This window comes from Anabrus simplex, chromosome 2 (genome assembly GCF_040414725.1).
Source record: "Anabrus simplex isolate iqAnaSimp1 chromosome 2, ASM4041472v1, whole genome shotgun sequence".
NCBI lineage: Eukaryota > Metazoa > Arthropoda > Insecta > Orthoptera > Tettigoniidae > Anabrus > Anabrus simplex.
The window spans coordinates 1025264661-1025283253 of NC_090266.1; the positions used below are offsets into that span (position 1 = coordinate 1025264661).

An 18593-nucleotide genomic window follows, 5' to 3' on the forward strand; every position below is an offset into this window, starting at 1 on the left:
TAATGGTATTTTCAACTTTATTTTAGGTAATGGAGCTGTTTTGGCGTTTGGTAATGATCTACTACTGTGTATCTAAATCTCTCTAGCTTTTTTTCTTTTTTTAAAAATTTCATAAGCTTTCAAAGTTACTGATAAATATTACCTTTAGTCATGATACTGTATAGGCTTTTGGGCCTATGCCGTGTCAAGAAAATAAGGTGAAATTCTTTACGTTTCGCATGAGAACTCGTGGACAGTCGAGATTTTCTTCAGATGATGCAGAGCTCAGTTCTCTGTGAAGTGTAAAGAATTTCACCTTATTTTCTTGACACAGCATAAGCCCAAAAGCCTATACAGTATCATGTCTACAAGTACGGGCTGTGAAAGCATCAGTGGCAATATTATGTATGTTTTGTTTATGTTTATGTATGTTTTGTTTTCCAGCATTGAAGATGACTTCATTACTTGGAAAGATAAGTTTTGGCCAGCTGTATGCGAATACTTCGGCATTGAAGCCACTGGTGAAGATGTTAGTGTAAGGCAGTATTCTCTGACGGAACATACAGATGTAAATCCTGACCGTGTGTACTCTGGTGAAGTTGCACGCTTACACTCATTGAAGAACCAAAGACCGTAAGAAGATAGTTTTACTTATTTTCTGTTTGTTTTACATCATACTGATACATACTTATGGCAAAGGTGGGATAGGAAAGAGCTAGGACTGGGAAAAAAGTGACTGTTGCCTTAATTCAGGTACAGCCCCAGCATTTGTCTGGTGTGAAAATGGGAAACCACACAGAAAACCATCTTCAGGGCTGCCAATTAGTGGGGTTTGAACCCACTATCTCCTGAATGCTAGAGTAGATAGCTTTAATTTGTTGGGATTCAACATTTTACGTGGAAAATACTACAGTGTTGTTGTCATGTGTTACTGAGTCTAATAGCAAGAACACAGTTTTATTTTTTATTTTTTTTAAATCTTCCTGCTCACATCTTCATGAGAGTTCATTCATTGTTCACATTTCTTGCTAATGGGTTAGAATTATATTTTAAATCTGTGCAATTTTTTATACCAGTACACTGGTAAAAATCCACTAGCAGTACAAAATTATATTGTAAGCCGTAAGTGAACAGAGTTGGAGATTCATTTACAGTAGATGATAGAAGCCCACATTTCACTGTGTTAAAATTAAGCTTCAGTTAAAGTAAACTATTTCAGAGGGATCGATTGCAAAACTGGAAGCTGCTAAACAAGCTTTTTAAAATACTTTTTCTACTTCAGTATCAATGTCCATTATATAGTGATGGTGACAATTTTGTGGAATTAAACAGTCTTCACTAGTGTGTCATAATGGTAAATGACTTGCCTCGTTGGAATGCTTTCAACCACCTTTTGATGGCCATATTGAGCAACGGTAGTGAAGTCAGTTTAATTCTGTATTTAAAAAACCTATTTATTAATTTCTATATTTACTTTTCTATTATTTTCAGACCCTTTGATGCTAAAAATCCTTTCTTGGCCAAGATAAAGGTCAATAAAGAATTGCACAAGGCTGGGGACCGATCCTGTATGCACATAGAATTTGATATTGAGGGGTCGAAGATGCGATATGATTCAGGTAAGCTTAACTCATTGGGGACTGATGATATTTCAAGTTAATTTTTAAGCCCAAATAAGTAGAAGCAAATCTTAATATATATATACACATACACCTATGTATGAAAATTTCAGGAAGTTTCCAATCTGAGTGCAGTTACTTCTAGTGCATTGGTGCAAAAGTCCTGTACTTTGTACGGATTTATGAGCAAGGATGAAGGTGGTTAAATTACGGTGCCCCACAAGTGTATGTGTGTCTTACAACACACTCTTGTACACAGTGTTTATGACCTTATTATCGGGTACATAAATACGTAGGTTGTGACCCATCGACACTTGAAAGCACATGACGCAAAGCTGGCCATGAGTGAAGCACTGGTTCTCTAGGTGACTCAAAATGAAATGTGAATTATTATACACACACTTTTTAGTGATAGATTTTTGTTCTGGGTTGAGGAATAAGGAGGGAGCACTGCCAGTTCCGGTAATACTGCCAATTGAATGGAAATGAAATCTGAATTGAATCGACAATATGATCGATCGATATGAATTTTCTAAATCTTTATTATCTTAAGCCAACTAATATGTCACACACACATTATATAACATTTCTCGATGCAAATCTTGTTCCTAGCATGAATTATATAGTTTGGCTTTGCTGTGTAAACAACAACGGTATGAGTACGTAAAGTGTACGCCAGATGTCGCACAGCGATGCATAAGCGATTCTTAGTATATGTTTCAAAGTTTGCCAGTACGAATCTCGAAGATACCCAAGGTCGACCGATGCAGCACTAGGGTGTAAATCTATCACTAAAAGGTGCGCGTACAATATAAACCCACTAAATATGAATCCTGAACCTAAACAATATTAAAAAGATAGAAAGACAGAATATAGGCTACAAATAATACGATGATGATGGCTGACTTGATAAACTACAGCCCACAGCAGTTCTCAAATATGGATAATTACGATTAGGACTATCAGCAATACTACTGTAGAATCCAAACACTTTCCATAGAATGACCCCCTCGTTCTTCAGCTGGCCTGCCAACAAATGAACGACTTATGCATGAAATGAATAGCCTATTCATTAGTGAAGGCAACCATAGCCAAAAACACCAGAAAGCTGAAATTTCTCTAAAAACCGTGCATATTATGTTCCTTGTAGAAATGTAATTTCCAGGTAAATATGGTGCATTTCATTTATCGATAAGGCCAACTGTTTACCTGATACTTTAGTTATTTCACTGTGGACCACTGCCGAAAACACCAGAAAGCTGAATTTTCTCAAAGACCATTAGAGTTATGAAGAAAATGCATATAACGTTTCTTGTAGAAAATTCAATTTCAGAGCCACATAGGCACTTCATTTCTTTTATAGAGCCAACCATTTACCCTTATTTTAGTTGCTGTAGAATAAAAATAGCCCAAATTTGGGACATCATCATCATCATCATCATCATCATCAATGTCCCACTCCAGTCGCCCGGGTGTGGTTAACGAGCCTCCTCCACTTTTAAACTTCCATCCGAGGCTTGTATTATAGTTGAAAGCAAGTACAAATTTACTCATCTGCTGACCTGCTAAGCCTAACGCATCTGAGAATTTTCTTTCGGGGTATACTCAAAATCAAATCAAAATCTCTTTATTTGCAAATGAGGTGTCTACCTCGGTGGCAAATGGTACACTAAAATACATTATTGTCAAGCACTAAATATTAAATTAACAAGAGAAGAAAATTTTCCTATAATACAATATTATACAATTTACGCTAACAATTTTTTCTATTAAACACAGCTCATCCTTAATAAATTTATATTGTTTACAAAATTCTACTTATAATATCTCCTGTACTACTTACAAATATAGTCAACTGATATACAGTATGTGGAATTACTTCAAATGATACTATACAACTGGTATAAGATTAAACTTTACATTGCATTTATTTTTTTTTTTTTTTTTTTTTTTTTTTTTTTTTTTTTTTTTTTTTTTACCCATTCTGGAACCTAAGTAGCATAATGACCTGCTGCGTCTTAACCAAAGCCCCTTTTGCCACCACTTTTCAGAGTTCCTGAAGGGCCTTCACAGCTACCGTAGCGGTCCCAGGGCCCTCGAAGTCCCCACTGTACTTCACCCCTACAGGCAGTCCCCTACTTTGGCCTTTGAAGATCCCTCTTCTCCACAAGACAGTAGTTTCTTCTTCTAATTTTCCCCAGAGAGAATGGGTTGCCTCATCCACCATTTTCACCATTCCGAAGGTCTCCTTCTCTGCCTAAGATGCTGTTAAGGTCTTCTCCTGTAACCCTGGGCACAGGTTTCACGTTATACCCCACGAAATTGACGAGGGAACACATACATGTGTTACACTCCGATTTGGTTGAAATTTGGTAGGAATATTCGTGGGAGGCTGTAGAATGCTAAGGTGAAAACTGCATGTGCCCAGGGCAAGTTTAAATGCCAAAATTGAACAAATAAATAGTCATAAAATTAGAAGTGCCGTGGCAATATCGGGGTGTGGCGGAGAGGTAGGGAGGAGTGAAGCAGTAGACGTGAACCAACCGGGCTGCGTCGAGCTGCACCAGCAGGCAGGCAGCGTATAGTTAGCGCGTTCCCCTTAACTTCCCGATCAGATGTGCAAAACGTAAATACGAAAACAGCACATGAAACAAGTGTACAAAGGACGATGTTTGAACAACGATGCCAATAAGTTTTGAAAAATTAGAATGAGTAACAAAAACTCGGGCCTAAATTTTTCAAACCTTATTGGCATCGTTGTTCAAACGTTGTCCTTTGTACACTTGTTTCGTGTGCTGTTTTCATATTTACATTTTGCACATCTGATTGGGAAGTTAAGGGGAACGCGCTAACTATACGCTGCTTGGCTGCTGCACTCGTTACAGCCTGGTTGGTTCATGTCCACTGCTTCGCTCCTCCCTAACTCTCCACCACTCCCTGATACTCCCGCGGCACTTCTAATTTTACGGCTATTTATTTGTTCAGTTTTGGCATTTAAACTTGCACTGGGCAGATGCAGTTTTCACCTTAGAGTTCTACTGCCTCCCACGAATATTCCTACCAAATTTCAATCGAATCAGAGTGCGACACATGTATGTGTTCCCTTGTGATTCCCTACCTGAACTTAGCTCTCCTTCACACTGGCCTACTAATGTGAAGGATACCCACCCCCACAACGTGGATGCGCCAGACAAGATTTACTCAAGTGAAGGATAGGGACGGTGACCCTATCTCTCTTGAGCCAGGTTAATGGTTGTGTATGATGCCATAACCAATTGGACATACCTCTGTAAAATCCCCAATTATTTTGAAATGGTGAAATGTATGACAATCTAGTTTTTCTTCCTTGGCTCAGGATTTCAAGCTATATTCATACCAAATTCCAGCTCAGTAGTTATAGAGCCTATCCGGAATGAATGAATGAATGAATGAATGAACAGACACCATCTCATTTTTCTTAATTGTATAGATAAGCTCCTAAGTTCCTCCTTTCAGTTTAAGTGCATTAGATCTTTTTTCGTTACTTGCTGTTAAAAATGCCTGAACTAGAACTAGATGCCTTGTAAGCAATTGAATAAATATGAAAGTACTTCTACTTTTGGGAAGCAAGATGATTATCTTTAGAAATTTTCCATTAATTTCATTGTCCTAATTTGTTGACAACAATATGTATATGATAATATAAATTGAGGAAAAAGCCCAGGAAACTATAGCTCATTAAGAAGTCTGTGGTTTATCTAGAACCTCCTCTGCTAGGGAGGATTATTTGAGAAGCCTAAACTGTTCCACAAGGCCACTTGATCAGACTGTAGCAGCCTCTTCACATTATCGAGCAAAATCTTCAATCATTCCAGGGCTACTCATGGAGGCAGCACTCTGTTCTATGTTCCATACTAGGTACAGTTTATGCCTGTATTGTTACAACAGATGGTGCAACAATATAAGAAAGAAAAAATTTGAATTAAAGCCAAACTGCAATTTTGTTTCATTTTTGGAATGCTGTTGTACTGAAAGGGGAAAAATATATTCCTAATAATAATTGTACTAAGTTAATTGTACTCATTATGCTCTAAAGACCAGGCCTTGTTGCTGTAGCCATAGGATTCTGTCCTGAGCTAGTCTAACTCTGTATAACACTTGAAGTTCATGTTAATCCGTAAGTATAATAAGCAAGACTCTTTTGCTCATCCCCTTTCTCTCTTCCCATCAACTCTTCCTTCAAACATGTTGCAAAGGATGTGGCCAAGGTACTTTGCTTTCTTTCTCACAATAATGCTAAATGAGACTCTGGTTTTCATTTACCTCTTTCATTTCTTCATTATTACTTTGTATGTGTGTCCAGCTTGTCTGATTTAAGTCTCATACATATCCACATTTCTGCTGCTTCTGACCTTTCCCTCTCTTGATTTTTTGATGTCCAGCCTTCACTCCCATATAGAAAACCAATACAAACAAAAGATCTTCCATGTTTCTATAATTATATGCTTGTTGGTCGGAAGTTGTTTCTTATATTGAAAAGTTTTCTTTGCCGTTGCTACTCTTCCTTTTACTTCACATCTGCTTCTATTATTGTGAGTGATCAAGATTCAAAGGTAATAGCATTCAAGGTAATATTAAGGATACATTTTAATTCTTCAAGTTTAAAAATTTCCACAGAAAAATTAAGTATTAGTACACCTATTTTCCTAGTCGGAAGTAATGGTTCAACTTCAATTTTATTTCCTTGTTTGTTGTTTACTTGCCCAGTTTGGCAGTTGATTCCTGCTGTCATCCGTGGTGGGGTTCATGATGGTGAAATAAAGTTGGAAATGAAGCACCGTAGGGATGCAGGAAATAAATGCCTGTCCCGAAAAATAAAATTGCTCTAGATTTCAAGGAAGGTACTATTTGATGGAATAGAAATGGTTTACAAATTCTTGAGGAAAGAATTGAAGCTTTACTTGTAGAGTGATTGCAGTAGTTCATAAGTGCTATGCACAATATGGTCAATTGATCAATCAGAACCAACAAACACCATCTCATTTTTATCAATAGTATAGATAAGCTCCAAGGTTCTCCTATCAGCTTACTTAAGTTTAAAATTGGCAGGAGGTGAGGGTGGATGTGGTTGTTTTTTTTGAAAATGCCCAAGGAAGCCAACATAATTCAAGATAGTTCATGGGAGATAATGAACACAGTTTGCAGTTATGGTTTACATTATTCTACTAGATATAAGTTAATATCTGGCTAATTTCTCAGTGTTCTGGTGAACTTCTTTTTAAGGTAATGGCTACTGGAAGAGAAATTTTATTTAATCCATGAACTTCAGCAAATGGTTAGTTATTAAAGTACCGGTATCAGGAATGATTGTAGGGAGTAGCATATGGGATAAAAAGTAGCAATAGGGGGATTGGATAGTATGTTGTTTCAAACATGCAAAAGGATGTACTAGGGATGTCCAGGTAAATGTTGTCAATATATATATATTTAATGCTAATAAGCCTTGCTTATTTGGACTATCTGAGTTGGTGAGACTTATAAATGCTTATTCATTTTGTTCCCCTTTTCATAAAATCCACTTTATTTTGTAGCCCTATTTTCAGTAAAATAGTCCACAGGTGTGAATCAACCAGTTCCGTGGTAGCGAGCCTGCGTCATACCCGGAGGCCCTGAATTCAGTTCCCATAGATTTTCAGGATTTTTACTTGGATCTGAGGACTGGTTGAAGGTCCACTCAGCATGTGTGGGGAAAAATTGAGGAACTGTCTCATAGTGAGACTGTGTCCCCTCCTTGAAAACCAAGAATAACTGCAAAGAGGATCAATCACACTGGAAATATGTCACCTCATAATCTTCAGGCCCATCAGGGTTGCAGGACTCTGGAGTTTGTTTGGTTTTGTTTATAGATGCAATTCTCAACAGTTATTGAAATGGAAAGTTGGCAGATCAGAATTCTAAAATCTCTTTGTACATGCAACAACTGTTGGTTGATCAGAAAGTTCTGTTTGTACCAATTCTTTCCTCAACTTCTTTCAAAATAATTCGGTATTTCCTTAAATGGTATTAAATGACATTGCGAATTGTTATTTTCTACATGTTTGTAACTTGCTAGCACACATTTTGGCAGCACAACCTGATGAAATCCCAGTGAGACATCAGCTGGAATGATTGAGTAATGTTGCATGGAAATTTGAGCTAAACCAGTGAAAGGCAGATTACATTTGACTTTAAACACCACTGTACATATTTCTTTCAGGTGATCACCTGGCAGTATTTCCGACAAATAATGAAGAACTTGTCAACAGACTAGGAGAACTTCTTAGTGTGAATTTGGACACAATTTTCACCCTTACAAATACAGACGGTAAGTATCTTCTGATGTTAAATTTTGAGTATTGCTTAATTTTTTATCATGTATATTGTAAGCTTTGTAGTATAAGACAAGTTTGTATAATCTGGATCAACAACAGACATTATTTTAAATTTTCAAATTAATGCAATCATTTCCTCTCCTTTCCTTTTCATTTCTTCACTGATTCATAGTTACAGTGGAAATATTCTAAGTACTAGTTACTGGAATATTGTTGATTGTTACTGGAAAAGCATTGCACTAAGAAGGGAGCTGTTTGGGTTGGACCATGCAGATTTCAATATCACTTGGATGAATGAACAACTAACATTTTCTAAATTAAATGGTAGTAATCATTTGCAGCAAAATCATGTGTTGTAAGTAATTGCTGAAAAATAGCTGGATGCCTCAGAGAAGTTAGCTGATGCCATGTATAGTGACCTTGCATGTATACTGTAGAAATATTCCAATAGTTTTGTTTCAAAGTTACATAAAATACTTATACAAAAATGAGATTTTGAAAATATGAACAAAATTTCATGCTCTACAAACCTGATTTACTTGCACATACAGTATATGAATATATCAGAATATTAGGGCTTAAATTTTTTGTTATTTTAAATTCATCCTCCACCTAGATACTGCCTGAAGACAAAGAATACACAATACAGTGAATATTGATTAAAAAAGAAATAGTTTGAAAAGGACTTGCATTAATAAAAAATCAATTTGTGGAAATAGTTCTACCATTTTAAACAATTCTAAAAAAATAGTGAATATAAAAGCTACAAAAACGTTTACAAAGTTATAAGACCAACTTGAGAAATTAAATTTCAACAACATTTAAAATAAAGTATGATTCTGGCTAGAGGCCAGTTGATCTTATTCCAAGTAGTATAAACAATATCTCAAAATGATAATAGACTCCCTCCGAGAGCTTTTTAACCCCCAGTCAATGAGTTCATCAGTGCAGGCCCTAAGACTCTCGTGATTACCACCATGTATTTGGGGATCGTCCCTTTGGCACCTATCATAAGACCCATCACTTGAATATCCTCTAGTTGGTCTTTTTTGCATGAGGATGCAGTGTAATATGACACTGTAGGCAAATATGTGTTTCGTTTCATCATCACCTTCAGCTGGATGGGTTAGATGTGACTCGTATCATATCGTGGGGTTTGGAATATAGTCTGCTTTTCCCTTTATGGCAATCATATAAATTCTCCTTGTATCGCCGTTTGTTGCAAGACCATGAACCTCCTCATATACTTGAAAGCATATGCCTCAGAGGAACTGCACAATAAATGACTTGATGGTGTGGTGACAGGTGGTTCTAAGAGTTTCATCAAAAGGACAAACACATGACATGAGCTAATGTTTCAGTCTCACCGCATCTTCTATAGCGGGTATCTTAATGGGATCTTCCTGGTATGGCTCTTGCTACAGGCACTAAATTGCATGTCTTTTTCAGAGCATCCCTCCACTCTGAACTAGACACACCATCATGCTTTATCCAGCAGTTGCAAGGAGTGAATTCTTTGTAAAGGCAAACTCCCTGCAGTTTACTTTGTACCTGACATCACTTCCCAAATTCCTGATCCCTGAATAGAGTTCTAATTTTCTTTGTGTAGTATGTACCATCCCTGTTTTTAACACTATTGTTATGTGTCCACATTAAGCTTACTCATGCAGTTGCTAATTTTTAAATTCAAGTTCCTTGTGGGTTCAGTATATTGGTTTCCCAACTATTGCAATAAATTACAGCTGTTTGTGCTGAAGCACAGCCTCCCAACTTTCTTGAAACACGGCAAGACCTTTATATCATTTGTCGGCATATATCATTGAATCTGGAGTATCAGTAGGAAGAGATAATATTTCCTTCAATGTACATTTTATTATTTTATCTGCATCTTCTGGGAAGTGCTGAGAGAACACACAAGAACTGGTATGTTAACATGGGACATATTGCAGAATTCAGAATAGTGAATGTCTGGTCTGGATGAAGCCATGGACAAGATGATAATGAGTTGAGCTTTTGTTGAAGTAGTGTCAGTGTTTACTTCAAATCAAACAAGATTGTATCAGCATAATTTACTTGTAAATACTTAACACACTAGGTTTTAGAAACGCATTTAATGACCATTCCTTCCTCAGTTGTAATGAATCTCTCCATTAGTTTTTCTTTCTTCACATTAATTAGTATAAACTTATTCAAATTTAATTTTAAACCTAGTTCCTGATATCTTAGAACTGCTAACTTTGTAAGTTCGAGAGCAGAATCCTGATGTTTCCGATAACTATATCATTGGCAAAATCTAATATTGTTAATAGTTGGAGACTGTTCACCATGAAGTAGCTGTACTTATCAGAGAATTATCTTTTGCTAATATCTCGAACAATATGATCTATGGCAAGATTATACAACATCGTGGAAAGTGGGGAACCTTGCATAACACTACGGCGTAACTTAACGGGCTCAGTATTATGAAAATTACAATGGATTTGTGTGGGATTATTCTTCTGAAGCTTGCATATGATATTTCCAGCTAACTTGGGATTGCTGAGCTTTCTTTGGTTTTCCTCAAGCGAGAGTGGCCAGTATTATCGAAGGCCTTACTTATATCCAGAAATATCAAGGTACTGTCAAGCTTTTGTTGTTTTACTGAACTTAAAATAGATCTTAGTAAAACAGTGTTGATGACAGTACCTGGTGAGTTAGTGAACGCCCTTTGACATTCATTGAATTGGATGTAACTTTTCAGTCTTGTATCAAATACCTTTTTGATGATAAGCCAAAGGACTGAGTGTATTGTTATTGGTCTCCAGCTGGACAAATTTTCAAAATATCTGCTCTTCGGTAGTAAAGTGGTAGGGGCCTTTGTGAACAGCAGAGGAACATGCCCAGTCTTCAATATAACAATAGCAATTTTAGCTATGATAGCTCATACTATGTTGTCCTTTATTGTTCTAGTTAGAACTCTGTCTGGTTCAGCTGATGTGTTCTCTGCTATTCTTTTCATTGCTATGATTATTTTGTCCTTATGTATGGTTTTGTCAAATACACTGCCTTGAGTTAATCATTTGCTGTTGGTCATCATCTCTTCAATGTCTTGTGGTTGGCAGTTCTTGGGCACAGGGAACGTACAGTAGAGAAGAAATGTTCACCAACGTCTTGAATATTCACCTTATCCTGACACATCTGATCATTTAATACATATCTGGTGGCTTTCCTTCATTGATTATAATATAGATGTTGGGTTCCCTGGTAGCGATATGTATTACATCACTTCCCTTGGACCTTGTTTGTAGTTCTCTGAAGGTTCGACTGCTGCTTATAAGTTCTTTGAAGTTGGACATCTCTTTTAGCTTTCATAGTCTCAAAGTACATTTTTGCAGGATGTTTAGGACTAGAAAGTAGATCAATAGCAGGTCCGGCCCCGCGGTGTAGGAGGCAACGCGTCCGCCTGTCACCCGGTGGCCCTGGGTTCGATTCCCACGCAGTTTCCTCACATATGGTGCCAGTAGGGGCAAAAGATCTACATAGGTCGAACCCCTAACAAATAGCATAAAAAATAAAAATAAAAAAAAGATCAATAGCAGTAGCTAAAAAATTCTGAAAACCTCTTATTGAAGTTGTCATACTGTTTTGTATTAATTTTAAAGGGAAACCTAGGTTTTCATACTTATCTGTATGAATTTCACATGAAAACCTGTCATTCCACTGATGTACTTCCTTACATTAGTCGATAGGACCAGATGCAGGCAATGCTATTGGACTAGGGATTTGAGTGGTGGATTCTCACTGTTTATCTGAAACCTGTTCTTGTGGAGGAGGGCAATGACTAGTACTGGGTTGCCTCTGCACTATTTTGTCTGTGGATCAGGGTGAGAGTGACTTATGTGGGTGTTAATCTTACATAATATTTACCATGATAGGGACATGGCACACAAGTCTTATCCCTCGTTGCTGACTTCTTCGCTCATATCATGCATGAAGTTGTCAGCGTTTTACGAAATATCTGCGGACAGAGCTTCATGAACTGTTAATGCATGTTCCATCCGCATTCCAACGTGTTAATATAACAAAAAAAGTAAACAATATCAACTTAACCTAAATCAGTCATTTACTATAAATGAGAAACACATGACACATTCATAAATAGGAGCACTGCAGTCTAACATTAGCTCATGCGAGCGCTGCATGGATACTGGTAACTTAATGTAGTATAATAAAACTATAGTAGCATGAAACTACACGAAATGCAATCATAGCCAAACAATATAAACTAAGTAATATGGCTGCTTTACTCAGCATAAAATCAGCTTATGAATTTAGGGATTAATTCCATAAATTGGGTACATGTATAATAGACTGCACCATATAATGTGCAAAGCACACTAATAAAACATAAACAAACAAACAAACCTACAATCTTTAACTTTCGATCACACGCGCAGTCTGCGAGTCTGAATCGGTGATTATCAGCTTGTAATTTTAGCAACAATGCTGACACATCAAGGATACTTCTGTATTTCATTAGAGGAAGCCGGACACGTCAGTCAGTATGAATCATGAAACGATCGACTGAAAATGTCAGCCTAGAATTTAACTTACAGTCCCACATTCCATGCCCGTGCTGTTATACATTGTATTTTTTTCAGAATTGTTTATGCCCTTATAATACTTACAGAAAATTTATGAAATTAATTATGTATCTTTCCCATATAGTTCAAGATTTATAGCTGTTTAAAGCCTTCAGAATAAGTTTAAGTGTAATATTTTAAACTTAAATAATGGTCTACATTATTTCTGTCAAAAATAATGACTTCCTGAATTTTTGTATAATTCAGTTTTATTTTGCAATAATTGTTAGGCAGTCAATTTGTTAATAACAATAGAAAATAAAAATTAAATCCCAAAATATAATTCTGTACTTGTTACGGAAAGAACATGGTCAGCTATTCTGCGCACAATGCACCTATGTTCTGATTAGAGGTGTGGGCTGAGAAAGGATAAAAGGTGCTCTATACTGTATATTAGTTCAGAACAGTACTATTACCTCATTGAATCAAGAGCACAAAACAAATCCACAGCTTGCTATGTCTGTAATATTTATAATGGAAACTGAACAGTTTTTGCAATATGAAATCTTGTCATCCATATGATTTATAAACATCATGCTATTAATACATTGGTCACCACTGATCTGCATTTAAGGCTTTAGCCCAGATAGCAGGTTCCCTATTAATTGTTTACCTACTGGGCGAGTTGGCCGTGTGGTTAGGGGCACGCAGCTGAGAGCTTGCATCCGGGAGATAGTGGGTTCAAATCCCACTGTCGGCTGCCCTGAAGATGGTTTTCCTTGGTTTCCCATTTTCACGCCACGCAAATTAATTAAGGCCACAGCCACTTCCTTCCAACTCCTAGGTGTTTTCTATCCCATCATAGCCATAAGACCTATCTGTGTCGGTGTGACGTAAAGCCACTAGCAAAAAAAACAAAACAAAACATTGTTCACCTTGTCTTTTAGTAAATGATTTCAAAGAACATGGAAATTTATCAAAACATCTTTCTTGGTGAATTATTACAAACTCTAATTCCTCATCCTAGAGACAGATATTTGACCCAGTTTCTCTTCGTGAATTTCCGCTTTATTTTCATATTATATTACCATGTGGTATCATTATACACATAAAAACAATAAAATAATAATAAACAAGGAAAGGAAACAAAAACACATAAAAGAGGACAACTAAAGGTAACATGAATAGACGGACAACAGGTTATGGAAAATGCTGGACAGCCCTGCTGGGACTGTAACTTGGTAGCGCATTCTTGAGCAAAACTATCAGGTTACTTAAAATATAATTTATTAAACATACACTTCCTTAATAGCCTTAAAATATTTGATGTTAAAACATACATAGCTTAACGATATTAACGGTAGCCGCAAAATTATTTGAAGATATCATATATGTCATTAATCTGAAATCATCGCCTACCTTTCTAATAAGGCGACCATTGAATTCTGGGATTATAAAACAGTAAATATTACATTAAGATACTACCTTTCTAAAAAAACAACTGAAGGCAACCAGTCAACTTGACAGCCGTGCTCTGTGGCCCGTAACGTCCTGCCCTCAGAACCCGAGTGACGTTCCATGCCCCAAATAAATGCAGTTGGGTATAAAAGTGATGTCAAAGGAATTTAAAACCTTAGAAACAAAGGTTAAACAGTGAATATTTTTTCATCTGTGAATAGGATGTCGCCATACTGGCTCTTCCTATACATTGTTAACAAAGCCTGGGATTGAACCCAGCATATCTCCTTTAATTGTTGAGTTAGTAAATCTGTGTGTATCTTTTATATGCACCAGCACTTCAATAGTCCTTCAAAATACGTGACATAGTTCATGGAGATATATTCATTTCACAAGATTAAATTGTTTGTTTACGCAAAGGATTGCGTTGAATCCTTGCACGAACAGCATTCACAACTTCTTTTCTGCGTACACACCAAGGACGGCCTGATCTGATGCGATCAACAGTTGCAGCCATTTGTTTAAACCGTGCTATTGTCCGAAACACAAATTGTTCACTGATGCCAAGAGGTTTCAGTGTAGAAAAAACTTCCTTAGCCCGCTTTTCACAGAGAAATAATGTCAATACAGTGATAAGATTCTTATACACTCCCCACTTCATCTTTTACTGCTCCCTGCTGTTGGCACACTCTAAGCCGGTTACTGGCAGAGTTGTGAAGGTGACCTTGTGGACGATGACATACAGCGTTCCCACGCTTCTTCATTCACAATGACCATACTACAGCGCGTTTAGATTTTAATGATAGAACTTATGGCAGTACTGTGTAGGTGCATATTGTTTTCATTTCTCAATGTGTGTAAATAGCTTGATATTTTAGAATAAAGAAACATTGAATTAAACCTTAAGTATATGCTTGTATTATACTGTATGTCTCTTTGATGATTCTTCTTCTGTTTTGTTCACAGAGGATTCAAGCAAGAAGCACCCCTTTCCATGTCCATGTTCATACCGAACAGCACTTTCGCACTATGTGGATATCACATCAAATCCCCGGACACACATCTTGAAAGAATTAATAGAGTACACAAAGGATCCCAAGGTAACTGAGAATGTAAAAAAAAAAAATCTTTCTTTATACTTGATGTTCTCTCCATACCTCTTTTAAAACTTTCCAAAAACCACACACTATTATTATTATTATTATTATTATTATTATTATTATTATTATTATGCTACTGTAAAATTTTACTAAGAGCATTCTTGACATGAATTTGGTAATTTATTTATAAAATATGTATAATAATAATAATAATAATAATAATAATAATAATAATAATAATAATAATAATAATAATAATAATAATTTCGTGTGGCTATTTCTAGCCGAGTGCAGCCCTTTAAGGCAGACACTCCAATGAGGGTGGGCGGCATCTGCCATGTGTAAGTAACTGCGTGTTATTGTGGTGGAGGATAGAGTTATGTGTGGTGTGTGAGTTGCAGGGATGTTGGGGACAGCACAAACACCCAGTCCCCGGGCCATTGGAATTAACCAATGAAGGTTAAAATCCCCGACCCGGCCGGGAATCGAAACCAGGACCCTCTGAACTGAAGGCCAGGACGCTGACCATTCAGCCAACGAGTCAGACTATAAAATACGTAGAGGAATGATAACATTTTGGAACAACATTTGATGAGGTAACAATGAAGTATACCGTACGAGTTGGCTATGCGTTTCGGGGCACGCACCTGTGAGCTTGCATCTGGGAGATAGTGGGTTCAGACCCTGTTTTCACACCAGGCAAATGCTCTCGCAATACCGTAAGGCCACGACCGCTTCCTTCCCACTCCTAAGCCTTTCCTATCCCATCGTCACCGTAAGACCTATCTGTGTCGGCATGACGTTAAGCCAATTGTAAGTAAAATTAAGTATGACTAGTGGCTGTCTTATAGCTCTCTACAGCCGACTTCAGCAGACATTCCCAGTTTTAACAAGTAACTCCCTGCAAAACTAGAGGCCTCATCGTTCTTGTGTCTAGTGCAGAGATAAGAGGAAGTTTAGGAGCTTGTCTCAATATCTCTCTCTAATTTTGTGTTGTAGTGTCTATACTAGTGTTACTCTTTCTACCGAACGAGTTGTCTATGTGGTAACAACACTGAGAAAACACTGATAATGTGTCAATGGGACAAAAATGGGACACTTTTGGCTCAATCTACATGAAAGTGGAATAACATAATTATTTTGAACATAAGTTAACTACAGGACGACAGTGTTTATGATTACAGTTACATAGTATCAAAATTATCATTATATTTATGTGAAGTTATCATGTTCTCCAAAAATTCTTTTTCTTTCAGAATTCTCTCATGAAAGTCAATACATGAAATATCAAAGAAGGTCTTGATCACAATCATTACTTTTACAATCTTGATGGTTAAATTCTCCTTTTCGTCTGACCACAAAGAAATTATGTGAGAAAAAATTATCTTCACAGCTGCATTTATCCCTGGGAATGCCATAACAAATTTCAAAAAAGGACAGTAAATTTTTGTAGTGGTTTTCTTAGAACGCCTTAAAAATGTTACACCACTTTGTGTCCACTTCAGCATTTGTGTTTTTCCATTCTTCTTTCCTGGATTTCACAACATTAATTTACATGACTGACTTCATAAAAAAACTCATCTTTATCAATGATATTTAATATTTTGCTCTCATCATCACTGATTGTTTTTAGGCCGCTTTGAACTTCAGCCCAAGTTGGTAGAGTATGCAACATAATCCAATGAAATGCTTTTAATGATTGGAAATGGGGTGTTCATTTACTTAAATATTCAAGGAAAGTATAATAAAATAACTTTACAGTGGTTAAAGAATTTTTTCATCAAAGATGCCCTCATCTTTCAGTTTTGAAATAATCTAAAACATTTCAAATGTTTAAAAGTTCGCAGCTTTCCTACTTGTAATTTTCTCTCTGAGCAATTCCAGTTCTTTTACCACTTCATATACCAAACTATTTTCTTTTTCTATTACCATTATTGTTACCTGAGTATATTGTTATGAATAAAACAGCGCCTGTTCTATACTCCATTTCAGGATGACCAATAAATGCGCACACGCGCACACAATTCTCTACAACAATGAATGACACACTCATAATTACTGTCTTTTTACAAGTCTCTGTTCAATACTACCTGAGAAGGTTTTAATCCTATTCACGAGCTCGCTTTGCTTTCACTTCTCTAAGTCCAGTCCCCTTCAGTACACAGCAACTGCGTGCAGACAGCTAGGTTTGAACACAGTGCTACTGGTTACACAACACACGATGACTATTCCTTGGTTCGACTCCAGAGACAGTCCAGTAATTCACACAGTCACATGCAGTGGACAACTAAACAGCAACAGTTCAACAGTGTTCAACAGCAGGACAATACTCGCAACAGCAAATATTAACACAGATCCAATTACAGGCAGGCTAGCTGCTTCAATCGCTGACTCACGGCAGTCCTCAGTCCACAGAAGTACACACATAGTACTCCAAGGCAGTACAGTCCTCTGTCCATACACCATCTTCAGTACAGCTACTCACTGGACGCTCTGACACAACAACCACGACTCCTCGTTCAGACCTCAGTGGTACATCAGCGACAGCCAACACCTCCGTCGCCCTCAGCCCAGCCACTGAAGCCCAACACACTTGGTCTCACACTGACACTGACTCTACCAGGGAGTCCAACACTGACCAAATGTCCGCTGCTAGCCTCCTTTTTTATAGCTCGGGTGATGTGAACCATAATATTCGCACTGTGGCTGGAGACGGAACATTCTCGTTGCATCTCCCAGAAACTCAGGCATGCCAGCCGACGAGAACACACATGGAAAGGTCGACTGGAATATCCCCGGTCGTCTGACTCACTAGCCCCTTCCAGGAAGTACCGAAAGGGACTACCTCAGGGCTGGCATGTAATAATATTTTGAGCTGTCTTTGAATGAAATGGAGCCAAAGGAGTGATTATTGATCTTTAACTCTTACAGTGCCAAGATGCTGATGCATCGGCACTTACATTCTGTACGAAAAATGCCAGGATGCCGATTTGATTGGCACCCTCTTATAAGTGGTGTAGTTATGCAGTAAGGTGCTAATTGCGCCACAAATCAAATAGTAAGAAGGTAGGATGTTTGTAATTCCTTCTTATATTATCAGATGGCACTGATATAGCTTCTTTTTTGCTAGTTTAATCGTCCATTGTGAGTGTATGGTCTGTGAGCGCTTGACGTCTATGATCCAATATGGCAGCCTCTTTATGTCCGCCTGTTGTGATTTGTTTTCAATAATTGTACATTCTAATTGATGAATTTGAGTTATTTATCGTAATATATTAAGTTTATTATTATTTCTACTGTAGTTATAGTTACTTAGCAATTTATTTAGGTCGTAGTAAAGTTGTAAATAGTACATTTATCACAACAAGGCATCTCATCACGTAGGCCTATTTCGGGAGAAGAAATCAAGGAAATTTTGGATCGCTTCGAAGATGTAAGCGACTCTAATTTTAGTGAAAGTGATAATAATAATAATTTCGTGTGGCTATTTCTAGCCGAGTGCAGCCCTTGTAAGGCAGACCCTCC

At 37.2% G+C, this 18593-nt stretch overlaps 2 protein-coding genes across 5 annotated transcripts in view; one reads left to right on the top strand and one right to left on the bottom strand.

Moving 5' to 3' along the window:
• Positions 1-18593, top strand: part of Cpr (Cytochrome P450 reductase) — a 576566-nt gene that overhangs the window by 475094 nt on the left and 82879 nt on the right. For all 4 annotated transcript variants that reach the window (XM_067141922.2, XM_067141924.2, XM_067141923.2 and 1 more), the window contains 4 exons: positions 424-612; positions 1471-1598; positions 7834-7941; positions 14935-15068. In XM_067141922.2, the coding sequence (XP_066998023.1) occupies positions 424-612; positions 1471-1598; positions 7834-7941; positions 14935-15068 (559 nt within the window). The remainder of the gene's footprint in view (positions 1-423; positions 613-1470; positions 1599-7833; positions 7942-14934; positions 15069-18593) is intronic.
• LOC136864651 (lymphocyte antigen 75) overlaps positions 1-18593 on the bottom strand; it is a 350542-nt gene that overhangs the window by 36125 nt on the left and 295824 nt on the right. The window lies entirely within an intron of this gene.